Below are 12,598 nucleotides of genomic sequence, written 5' to 3' on the forward strand. Positions count from 1 at the left end.
AAAAAGCAGTTTTTAAAACTCAAGTGGCCTTATTGTTTATTTTCTGAAGTATTTTAAAGATCTTACTTTTAGACATGACATTAGAATATATAATAACAATAATAATAATAATAATAACAATAACAATAATAATAATCTAATAATTTTAATTTCACTTTGTGAAAAGGGAAGCTGGAGTTACTTAGGTCCTATGGAAAAGATACAACTGTAGCAGGAAATACATTTGAAGGGAGAAATTTCTCTTTTTGTAACAGGCTTCATCTGTCTTTGCATAAGTAAGAAACATTATTTCAGAAAACAATCTGAAACTTGTCTCCACTGCCATGAATTTCTGCTTGCTGTGACACAATCCTAGTTATGTTTTTAAAGGATAAAAACTCTGATGTTTCAGAATTCTTATGCAGAAACCAAGCCTTCCAAAATTTTGTTCATCAGGATTAATTTGATGGAAGTTTGACCTGCAATGTCCTGTCCAAGCCCAGAACCAAGGAATTTTTTTTGTGTTTGTGTGTGTTTTTTGGTTTGTTTGTTTGTTGCTGTTAGGTTGTTTTGGTTTTTCCTGTGGTTTTTTGGCTGTTGTTTTTTGGGTTCTTGTTGTTTTTTACATTTAGGCATAATTCTGTTTATAGATATTGCTCAATTTTGGTGCTGGTGTTTCCCTTGGATTAAGGGCATAGGCATGAAGAAATGTGAAAGCTGTTCATATGCCAGACACTAATGCCAATTCCTTAGGATATGTGCCATTATTCCACAAAATCTGTTTATGTGGATAAGCCATGTGGAGGATGTTTAATTGGATAGCCCATGTGGATGACCCAGCAGAACTTTCTGAGCCATTTGGAGACTGTTGTGATGCAGGATGGTTGCAATTACTATAAACTGCATCAGAAATCTCAACAAAGTGCCACACTCAGGAGTTTCTGGTGATAAGAATCAATGCAATTTGCACCACAAAGAAAGATTAGGTGAAAGAAGATGCCAAAATGTGGCATGGAGGATCTGCCTTTTGACAGCTATAAAGTGAAAGAATCTCCATCTTTGAAAAAAAATAATGTAGCCTTCAACCTGCCAAGGGGCAGGAGCCAGCACAACCCTTCTGAATGTGTGATGGATTCACAAACTGAGGGATGCCACAAGAAATAGGGGAGAGGAAGCTTGAAATGCTGTTGGATGCATTTCTTTAATAAAAAAAAGTTTTTCCAAAACCTCAGTTTCATGATTCAGCATTTCTTTTGGCACTGTAACAATTTAAAAGTAGGCTAAACAAGTCTGAGGTAATATGCTGGTAAGTTCAGGCCAGAGAGGGGAAAGTTTCTGGAAGTAATAATAGAAAGACTAAGACCCCTTCCACCCCCAATAATTGCAGTTTAATTGTTAAAATGCACTTCACAAGCACACAATAATTATGACACCCTCACAATACCTTCTGAAACAGATATGATCATGCTTATCATGCTTATTTTCTGGATGAATAAACCAACCCACTATATTAAAATACTTTGACCAAGACCTGCTCCAAAAACAATGGGAGACCAAAGAATATACCCTTTAACCTAATTATGAGACAGCAGTGGCGTGTATGAAGGAAGCAACTTAACTGAAAATTATACATTTAGATGTTGTGGCCAATTCTTGCTTTCCTTTGTTTTGAAAGTCGTAAGGTTTTGCTGCTAAACCTGAGAGTAATTAGTGGAAACTGTGGAAGCCCACCAGTTTTAAAAAAATGATGTCAGGAAGTTATTGCACAGTTTTTCTCAGTTTTTTATTTTTTAAAAAAGTATTTATATACATACAAACTTTTTAGATGTAATTTTTGCTAGTAAGTTGGTGGCATAGCCTCAGTAACTTGATGAGCATCAGGCAGCTACAAGACCAGAACTGTGTGTCTTGTGCACATGCCAAGCATCACATGGAATTCTGAACGCCTTGTGCATGTCTCTTTCTTAGGAGTCAGCCCCAGATTTCCTCAGGGTTAGTTTTTCCTGGAAGGGTCAGTGTCTGAAGCAGCAATAGAAATGGTTTACCAGGTAGGAAGGTCTTTCAGTATGCTTGGGCACCTGGTCTGTCCCAGGGGACTGGGCAAAGCCAGATGGAGACGATGGGGTAAGAATGGGGCACAGCATTTTAGTATCATCAAATAGTGTATGCTGCTGGATTTGACACATTATTTATTAAGGAAAAATGCTTTCCCTTGTGTCTTACTTCAATATTTTCAGAATGTCCATCCTACTTCATGTAGAGAGTGGATGGAGTCAGAGAGAGAAAAGCTCCATGATCTTTCAAAAAAAATAGCACTTTCACTTTTCAATATTGAGAAATATCTGATTTAAAGAAAAAGAATTAAAATTAAATTAAGTATTGATACTTTCCTCTACGATTTTCATTAGTTTCTGAAGCCAGAGCATAAAGGTCATAAACCACTATAAAGAGAATCTTATCCCTATATCAAACATAATACTTTTTTAAGATGATCACATCTCTTGGAAAGTCCTAATTTAAAGACATCACTATTTAATTTTTAAAAATTTTTATTTTAAAGTGGAGAAATACTTCTTGCCAGAAAGAACCCCTTAGCTCAAAATCTGCATGAACCTCAGGGACTCTCTGGTTATAGTTGATACTCCAGTTTTGTTGCTCAGCACCCAGAGGAACACAAATAAAAGCTGCAGGTCTGAGCATTCATGCTCCAACACTGAGAGTGCTCAGACTGCAGCTACCTTTTGTTGTTACTTCAGTTTAATAGGCAGAACAACAGGACTTGTATGCTCTGTGTGATGCCCTATTTCTATACCCATAACCCCCCTCTGCCACCATAAATAAAAACCCACAAGCAGAGTGGGTCATCACGGAATTTCCATTCCACAGAAATAGCAGTTTCTCATTTTGGCTAGGGAAGAGCTTCCAATTTCACCCTCCTTGCTCTGGCTTTACTGTATCTCATTGAAATGACAAAATTAAACATTGATTTCATTAAAATGCAGCATTTAAGTAATTTTGCAGTTACCTTGTGATGAAGTTGACAAATTCATATATAATTCTTAAATTTTGTTTAGTCAGCATTTCCCCAAGGGAGCATTTCCAGTAGGAAATTTTTAACACTAAGATGAATGGCTTAGGCTGATGTTCAAGGTGGGAAGTAATATCATGAGGCAGTCAGTCTGCTTGTCCAGAGACAGCTGAAGCATCTCCACACAGGCCTGTCAGGTACTCAGTAGATGTGACCAGAGGCACCACCAAAAGTGTACCCCTTGTTGTCCTATTGTTTTCAAAATATTACCATTTAAAATGTAAGCCATAAAAATGTTGAAAAATGAGCCTGTGAAGATGTCGCAAAGTGAGCTGAAAAATGAAAAATAAATGTGCTCAAGTGAAAACATATGGCAGGTGCAAGTTATATGCAAACTTGATAATGAATTCTGAAAATGTACTTGAAGAATGAGAACTGCAAATATTTCTAGTCTGGATTGCACATATTAAGGATCGCTCCTATGTGCTCCATGTTTGCTAGATCTAAAAGCACAGTTATGCTGGTGAACTTCATTAATCATTCAATACCCTGAGCATAATAATGGGCAAGAGTGTTGGTGGTGTCAAGTCATTTCAAAAATTGTGCTTAACAGTTGCAAATGAGGGGTGTATGAACTGGCTGAAGTAACTAAAATACTAAGTCTGAACCTGCATTCAAAATAGACATGAGTTTCAGACATTTGGGGATGATGGCTTATCACTATTTTCTGATTTTAAATGAGTCTTTCTTTCCACATCTCACAAGCTGATGTCTCTGTGTAGGACTGGAAACAAAAGTGCCAAAATTCTATTTCTTGGGGTTTTTTTTCTGGCACAAATCAGATCAGGAACTACTTCAAAATTTCCAGGCCGCTATACCAGACCAGAGACATTGTGCCAAGCTGGCATAATTACAGGAACTCGACTTCCAACCCTTCCCCTTTTGCACAGTGCCTTCCCAACCACACAGCAGCACCTGGTCACCTCAATTTGGTTATAACGTGTCTTTCTGCTTTTTTTCTTCAGAGCTTTGTCATCCGTGGTGGCTTTAGGAGCTAATATAATCTGCAACAAAATCCCAGGCCTGGCCCCTCGGCAGCGAGCAATCTGCCAGAGCCGCCCTGATGCCATCATTGTGATCGGGGAAGGGGCACAAATGGGAATCAATGAGTGCCAGTACCAGTTTCGGTACGGGAGGTGGAACTGCTCTGCGCTGGGAGAGAAAACAGTCTTTGGACAAGAGCTTCGAGTAGGTAAGGGTGTCTACTATGGTGCTGTAGGGATCTGTTTGGGATGGTTTTCTTTTACCTTTCTTGCTATGGTCCTGCAACGATTTATAACCCTCAGAGTTCAACAGCGATGCTTCCAGAACAACTGTGCGTTTCCACTCACTGAAAAGTAACTGGCAAGAGACATGAAGTCTCCAGTGATCTGTAGATGAAGTCACTCATATCTGTGCAACTTCAGACCCAGCAATGGCCTCAGTGCCTGCACAGCCATCCAAGGTTACTGCCCATGAAAAGAGTATTTCCAACCGTTGTCTTGGTAAAGGTTGTCATAATAACTGTAGTGAACATTCATTATGGCAAATCAAAAAGGAACAAAAAGCAGCTCAGAAAAATCCCTCTGCAGACTTCCCAGAAGCTTAAGTAATGGGAGAGTCCCAAATAATTGATGGAAGTACTGTGCATACCACACTGCCGTTCCAATATGTGGCAATGATACATTTTAATGTTGCTATCATACTGAAAAGAAAATAGTGCTAGTGATTTGAGGCAGGAAACTCATTCAAAGAAAATAATACATGGCCTTGGCCTGACAAGCTGTTAGCTGTCAGAAGTTAAATCAATACCTTTTCATTTACCCTATGTCTGATACTATTTCACTGGGGAGATTATGTAAACTTTTTTTTCAGCACTGAGGTCACTATCTTCCTCATCACCCAGCTGGGTATCCTTAGCTTATTCCTGACCTTTTCTTTCTCCCCCAAGGGCTGCCCACTCTCCTGTCTGCTGCTCTGGGTTGGGATAACATATTGTACTGTGTGGCTCTCTCAAGGGCACTCGAAGTGATACCATCTCAGTAGGTTGTAGTCTATTCTTATTGTGTCCCATTTTTCTTTGGGTGATACCTCTTGGATTCAATGGTTTGGGTGAGCCTTGTGCTTCCAACACAGCTGAGTGTGGTCAGACAGAAGATCTCATTAAACCTGTATGAAAAAAGGCAGAACATTTAATTTCATCTGTGCAAAGAGGTGTTGACTCACGTGGTGCTTTGGTTGTTAGTGGTGGTCAAGGCTTCAGGGTTTTTTTCTGATACCCTTGTGAAATGATCTCCAGAAACTGAGGTATGTTTGGGTCAATAAGGGACAAAATATTTTTTGAAAGAACATCCGAATTTGAGAGTCTGGATGAGGTCTGGGTGCTTTAAGACCACAGTGGTTCAGTAAAGTGTTGCAAGGGAAAAATCTGTTGGCATTGGGAAATTGACTTACATTTGTAGTGGGTCTGTCATACTCTGTGAGCTTTACATTACATTCTCAAGGCATCATATTCAGGAATTAACCTAACTTTTGACTCCTACCTTAAAATTTAAATGAACCAGAAAAAAATCTAGTCACTTGTCTTGACTGTTAGAAGCATGGTCTGGTCCTCCTTGGGTGGTGTTATTTTTGCTTGCTTTCGGTTGACAACCAGAATTACGTTCCTGCCAGAAAATATACATCTGCCAAGCATTCTGTACTTCTTTGTGCTCTGTTTTCATCTGCCAAAGCTTGCAGACATGCTCTGACCTTAGATAAGCGAGTTGTCTTACCTTCTGTGAGGTCCCTTATGGCCTGAGAAGAACCACTTTGGAAGGTTGTACCAGAGTTGGTGTCATCACAAAGCTATTCAGTGAAAAGGCTTTCATCACTTCTGCTCTCCTCTTCAAGCTGAGAATCATCTGCACCACTGTGCTCATGGGTAACAATCCTCTTCACCAGAGAGACTCCTTTCATCCCCCAAAACTTTGAAAGTGAGTGCAGTTCAAATGCCTAAAGAGGACAAGTCGTAGTAGTGCTTTAATTCTCAATGTTTCTGCACAATGTGAGAGCTACAAGGAACAGAAATTATTTGTCATTAGGATGGACCAGCTATCAGACTGGTCAGACTATACAAAGTTGGAAGAAAACAGGGTTTCTTGAGCCAGTATTCAAGCCATGTTTGCCAAAATATTTACCAGGTTCTTGACCTCTTCACTGAACCTGGGTGGTTTCCTGCAAGTCTGAAATGACTGATGTGGAATTTGGTGGGTTATTTTATGGGTTAACCCAAACACAGATGAAACTTGGCTGTTGCAGCTGAGTTCTGCTTTGACATTTGTTGGGTGTGAAACCACACAGACTCTAACAGTTGCAGAAGGTTTACACGACCCCTTCCAGCCGAGCCAGATGAGTTCCTTGCAGGTCTATAAAGGATCTCATAATCCACAAGTCTTTATTTTTTTATTACTGCAGTAGCACCCAGAGATGATGAGGTCAGTACCAAGGAAAAGGATAGGGCTAGGAAGTAGTGTTATTACACTAGAAATGGGGAAAAAGGTAAAAAATGGACAGTTATTTAAAAACCCAACTACTTAAAAGATACAAGGTACTCCTAAGCATAAATATTCATATGTGTAACAAAACACACCCTTGTCTGATGCAGAAACACATTTGGTTCTGCCTGAACACACTGGAGAAATGACTAAAACTAAAAAAAAGACAGGCATGTTTTTCACTTCACCGCAAAGGAAAGCTTTGTCCCAGAACCCCTTGGGGAGATGAACACTGAAGGTGAGTTATTCAGGTCTCAGGGTGGGGAGGGAAAGTAAGCAGTGATAACATATTAATCACTCTCTTGCTGCATGGGAAGGAGAGGACCTATGCTTTAGCCACTGACCAAGACTCTACCACTACACTGACAAGTACAGATTTATGGTTGTTCTAACTTCGATTTTGATGCAACACTCCCCCTTCAAGATTCAAAGCAAACACTCAGACTCACCCAACATGAGGTTTCTCCAACAGATTGTTGCTACCATCACCTCTTGGGTGCCTTTATGTTCTAGCTGTGCATGTCTTCCACCCACCACCAAGCCAGAAGTCATGACACAGGGAGTGTGTCCCCCCTTGTAATTTCCAGGGATCCTACTGTGCCAGGACTAGTTCTCAGTTTAGCTAAGCTCTAAGATGGTTCAGTGAGGAGTTATTTATTCAAAGAGGTACTTCAGTGAATGAGGGCTGCATCAGCAATACTGTAAATGGAATCTCTATTAAAAACAATTGAAATAGACCAGAGGATGGAATAACAGTTGTAGAAATGATGGGGCATTCATGTTGGTGTGAAAGATTTATAGCAGCCAGAGATAAAAGTGACAGAGAAATCTAAATTACTAGCATGAACAAAGCTAGTAGCATGGGATGAATTAGCCAAGCAATGTGTGTGCGTAGCTTATTTTGTTATATTTATAGCTGGGAACTCTTCCATAGTCATGCCATCCCCAAAGAAAGTCAGTCCTGCACTTACTTTACTCATGCTGTCCTTGTACATACTTGTATTTGTCACCTTCCCGAGCTCATGCCTAGTTTTCATGCCAGCTTCTCACATAATCTTCTGTACTCTCCACTCATTCTTCTTGCTTTAAGTCTCTTTAAAGATTGCCTCCTAAATAAATTGGTTCAAAAATAAATATTAAAACTTTTAAAACTAATTCAAAAATATATATCAAATGTTATTACTAGTAATCACTGTTGAAAAGATAATTGTCCTTCTAACATTCTGATCTGGATGAATAAAGCCTCTGGTCCTATCAGGTTGTTGATACAACACAGCTCCAGCACTAGGTCTCTATTCCCCCAAATGATGGGCAGAACAATTTGTCACTTACACACTTCTAAAAGCTGCAGATCATTAATAGCATTGAAAACAAAGAACTCCACCCCAAAAAAGTAAGCAGTGCGGGCTCTGTAGTATGAAGTCTTAATCAATAACAGAAATGAAACCTACTGGTGTTCTTTGACAGTGGATTATTCTGGCTAATAACTTGTGCATTGACCTTTTCCACTGGAATCCTTTAAACTGAAGTGCTTATGAACAGGCAGCTCTTACCAGTGCTAAATCCAGGGCAAAACTGAGCTCTTTTGGTGTTTTGGAAAGTAGTATCTGTCAAGATATCCGAAGTGATCCTTACCTGTCTTTCTCAGACTCATGATGTGGAAAATGATAATGATTTAGCAATATTTGGCTGTGTCACTGGTGCAGTGATTTGGCAAATCATTAAACTGGACACCTGAAAGGGAAATACTAACAAGTAGGCCAAACCCAAGGGAGTTCTGAAGTTGGGCTTTTTTTTTTTAATGTCTTACCCTTTGATTTGATCTGTAGTTTCCTGGTGTGTTGAAAGGATGCATTTGAAGGGAAGTTACAGCTCAGCTTGCTAGGGAAGGAATAGGAGAAGAACACGTTAAGAATTTTCCTATCTCTTCGCATTCATTCAACTTTTGATCCACTCTCCAGGCAGAAAGGGGGGGGGGGTGATAGGAGAAAAACCCTACAGTTTTAGAGACAAACAAAATCTGTGCATGGATTTTATTAACCCCCAGGTGAAGAAGACTTTTAGCAAACACAATCAGAACATAAACTTCAATGTCACAGTTCTCTACAAGCATGCACTTGTACATATGCACACATAAACCAGGGAGAGGATGGATAATTCCAAACAGAAGACTGGGAAATGCAGGGGAACAACTTCTGAGGGAGAGAAATACTCTCACTGAAGGAGAGAGATGTTCATAAACAACAGTTTATTCTGTACTGGAAACAGATAACATTGTCAGTCCACTCTTGATCCCAAGTTTCAACTGCAGGCCTGAAAAAACATGGGAATTGGGCATGAAGGATATCTAAGTGATGGAGTCATGGAGAAGTGGTTGGCATCTTATCATATGTGCTGAGGGGTTGTCAGCCAGTAAATTATTCTTGGTTCAGGCCATATATAGGCTTAATTAAATTTGGATTCCACATTTGAATCCAGTAATTTTTATTCTGGGCTATGATGATGGTTTAACTGAGATGCCAAATGTTCATAAAAACTTCCTACCAAAAATGGGAGGAGTAGAGAGGCTCATTAGTCTCCAAAAATGGATATTTAGGTCCAAGCAGATGGATTAATCTAGCACAGTAGTGTCTAGTGTGGTATGAATTGGCCAACTTGGAAATCTGGGCTTTCAGTGTGAGCAGAAAACTTCCAATACATGAAGACAGGCGGCATTCTTAGGAATGCTTTACAACCATAGTTGTGCTTTAGTGCTATCAGCAAGTCAATAAAGGGAACCATAAATGAATCCAGACAGTTTGCTAAAGTAAGTACATTTCTAGCTCACTTTTTGCCTTTATTTTCTCCTGCCATTTCTTTCTCTGCTACTTTATGTTCTCATTTTCAATTTTTAAAATCAATTTATGTTGTTTGTTATATGTTTGTTAAGGCTCAGTGATATTCATATATCAGGTTGACTGTATGTTTATTATTCTAACATCTGTGTATTTATTATGGGAAAATCTATCTTTACGAACTTGCACTATATCCAATAAAAACAATATGAGGAAAAACCCGAATTGTACAGCTGGAAACAATTTGGAGGGAGAAAATTAGTTGGAATTAGATTATTTTAAATATGATACAGAGCAGGGTACACACTTCACTGACGGAAAGGCAGTAATTATCTTTGTCATAGCAGTAGGTGCTATGATTGGTTTAGGCATTTGTCAGCTATGGGGAACCTCAATTGCACAGTGGCTTTTTGGACCTAATGTGGAAAAATTTGGGGTTTTTTGTTGTTGTCGTGTAGCATGGGCCCAGACAACAATGTCCTTTGAGCTTTCAAGCAACTGAGCAGAAAAAGATTTGTTTTCAGTAATTTGAACTGGAGTTCTCTGTTGGTGCTAGAATATAGTGAAAAAAACTTCCAGTGTGAGGGGTGGCTTCTCAGGGCATGGCATCAGCTTTCAGCTCCTAGTACAGCAGGCAGTCAGGGATTCCAGGAGAGAGGTGCACAGGATGCATTCAATTGGCTGCAATCTGTACTAAGGATGTGTGCAGCTCCAGAAGATGATGGAGGACCAATACAGACGGTGTCTTTATTGCTCGTGTAGCCAACTTGGAGTGCCTGCTGATGTCCATTTCCCAAGATGCCATGTGGAGTCATTGCATTTGCACGTTTGATTTAGTTTAAGTATAAATACCATGGCAAAATTTAATGATCTGTGACTTAAGCAAGCATAACTCTTAGTAGAAGCACAGTGGTGCATAACAAGGTGTATATTTCTTGGTTATTTGGACAGGGAGAGTTTTTTCATTATTAACCTGAATAAAAAAACCCCAAAAAACAAGACATGTATTATGAACCTCCAGCTAGGTAAGTGGCTGGCAGGTAGAGGCAGGCACGGAGGTAAAAGAGGTAAAACCCCCAAAATCTGTGGACTTCTTCCACATGCTCATCTTGCAGGAAGGATCTGCAAGATCTGTTCAAACAGTCATTGCAAAGCCTTCTCTTAAAATGTCTCAAACAGCACCTTTATTTTCACAACTGGCATGCCGTTGCTGGAAGGAGAAACTAAAATATGTTTAACCTTTAAAATGTCCAGTCTATTTGTTCTCACTTATTAGCTATATATTACTGCAGAAGGACTCTGGTGTGTCAGTGTCTGTCCCACAAGTTGCCTTACAGAGGCAAAGCTGAGCTGTTCCACCCAAAGCCCTGCATGCTGGTCTGAGTTATGCTACAGGCAGTGAGAAAAGTCCTCAAAGGCAGCCTGCCTTAGCAGAACAGTTTCCTCAGTTCACTTCATCTCAGTTGGAAGCCAAACACTGGAGAAAAGGTGTGATAATGTAGCAATTACAAGGCAAAGTATGTGAGAGGGCATTTCAGTTTGCATTATCATCTTTGGGGGAAATTAAGGAGCTGATTCAAATGGTTCATACTTTCTTACTGTAGAAGGGTGGATAAGCTTTCTACTATCACAAGTAACAAAGTAAGACAGTAACCCAAACCAGAATAGGAAAATAAACCCTCCCAGCTGGAGGAAGCTGAGGTTGTGAAGGAGCAGTAAAAAAAGTTATGAAACCACTAAGGTGCTAAGAATTTGTATTTTTTTAACTGGGGAGACAGGCTATTGTGGGAGTGGTAGGTTCAGACTCTTAATGTCTGTCACGTGGATGTTTTTAGAAAAAGAAAAATGTATTTTTATACTGAGAAAGTGGTGTTTTGAAGAAACATCCTATTTTGACAGGATGGAGGATTCCCAGCTTGGTGAATCCATTTGAACATTTGTGGGTGATAATTTCTCTGTGCTTTAAAAATTTCTTAGATGCCAGAACCTCAAAATGATTCAGGGAAGCCTTAGTAATGTTTTCAAAATACATTGTAAATCATAGAGGAAAAGACAAACTTAAATGGACAGTACCATTTGTAAATTATGGGTTGACCGAAATAAATTTTGTTTTACTTTACTAGATAAACTGTCAGTTTGCTACATTAATTTTATAATATTTATTTTTTTTGTCTTTCTATAAAAGAAATAAAAGCATATATAGTATGCAGCATATAATAATTTCCAGCCATGAAGAGACAGATTTTTATATATCTCGATTTATCTTCTCCTTGTCTTCCTTGTTTTTTTGTACGGTTTTACTGTTTAGTTCAAGTATAGCTCAATTGTGTTTTTTCTTCCCTCAAGGGTCATGAGTGTGAAGAATATTAAAAATTCTCTTAAATTAAAATGTTCTTGTTGCCATTTAAATTTAAATATTACTTATTTGGCAGCAAATTTTCTGTAAAAGGCAGATATCATTATTCCAAACACAGTATTAATATGGTAATACAATTACTTGGTGAGCTGTGTGTGGCTTGCAGCTGGATGAGGAATGGTGGTTATTGATCTGAATGAATTCTGGAATTTCCATTTTAAGGAAAGGGCTTCTGTTTCATTCCATTTCATATAAAAGTGAAGATTTTCTTGGAACTGGTGCTTTTCTGTAGACATTTTCAAATTTAAATACACTGACATACCTGACTGTGAGCAATTCCATTTTTGTTGTCAGAGCACTTAATTTTAAATTTGTTCCATGCATTGATGTAAATTAATGCCAAGATCTGTAACTTGGGAGACTCAAGTCTCTGGATTTCCTGAACTCTGCTCTCATGTGCTTCCATGGGTATTCTGGGATGCAAGGTCCCATAACACTGCACAGCTTGGTAGGAAACATCATATAGCACAACATACTGTCTTCCTGTGACCCTAAACCTCAGATCTCCTGAAAAACCAATGGACTGACATGGGGATGGGGTTTAAAACATCATTTCCATGGTTCACTAGCTAAACAAAATGGATGGTTTTTACTGTATGGAATTGCTCCATTAAAGTATCAGTATGGAAAAGAAATATTTTGTGGGGAGAAGAGTGGGTATTCATAAGTTTTGGCATTTGGTCATCCTACTGTGTACTTAGGTGCAGTGAAAAGGAAACAGGAACATGTGATGGGGCCTTGGGTCTGTGATGATCGTTTCCTGCTC

The 12,598-nt window shown here is 39.1% G+C and overlaps 1 protein-coding gene across 5 annotated transcripts in view; it reads left to right on the plus strand.

The window, feature by feature from the left end:
- Positions 1–12,598, plus strand: part of WNT7B (Wnt family member 7B) — a 114,076-nt gene that overhangs the window by 67,415 nt on the left and 34,063 nt on the right. For all 5 annotated transcript variants that reach the window (XM_086885929.1, XM_086885928.1, XM_023919080.2 and 2 more), the window contains one exon: positions 4,033–4,259. In XM_086885929.1, coding sequence (XP_086742055.1) covers positions 4,033–4,259 — 227 coding nt within the window. The remainder of the gene's footprint in view (positions 1–4,032; positions 4,260–12,598) is intronic.

Source organism: Cyanistes caeruleus, chromosome 4 (assembly GCF_971803275.1).
Source record: "Cyanistes caeruleus chromosome 4, bCyaCae1.hap1.1, whole genome shotgun sequence".
Classification (NCBI taxonomy): Eukaryota; Metazoa; Chordata; class Aves; order Passeriformes; family Paridae; genus Cyanistes; species Cyanistes caeruleus.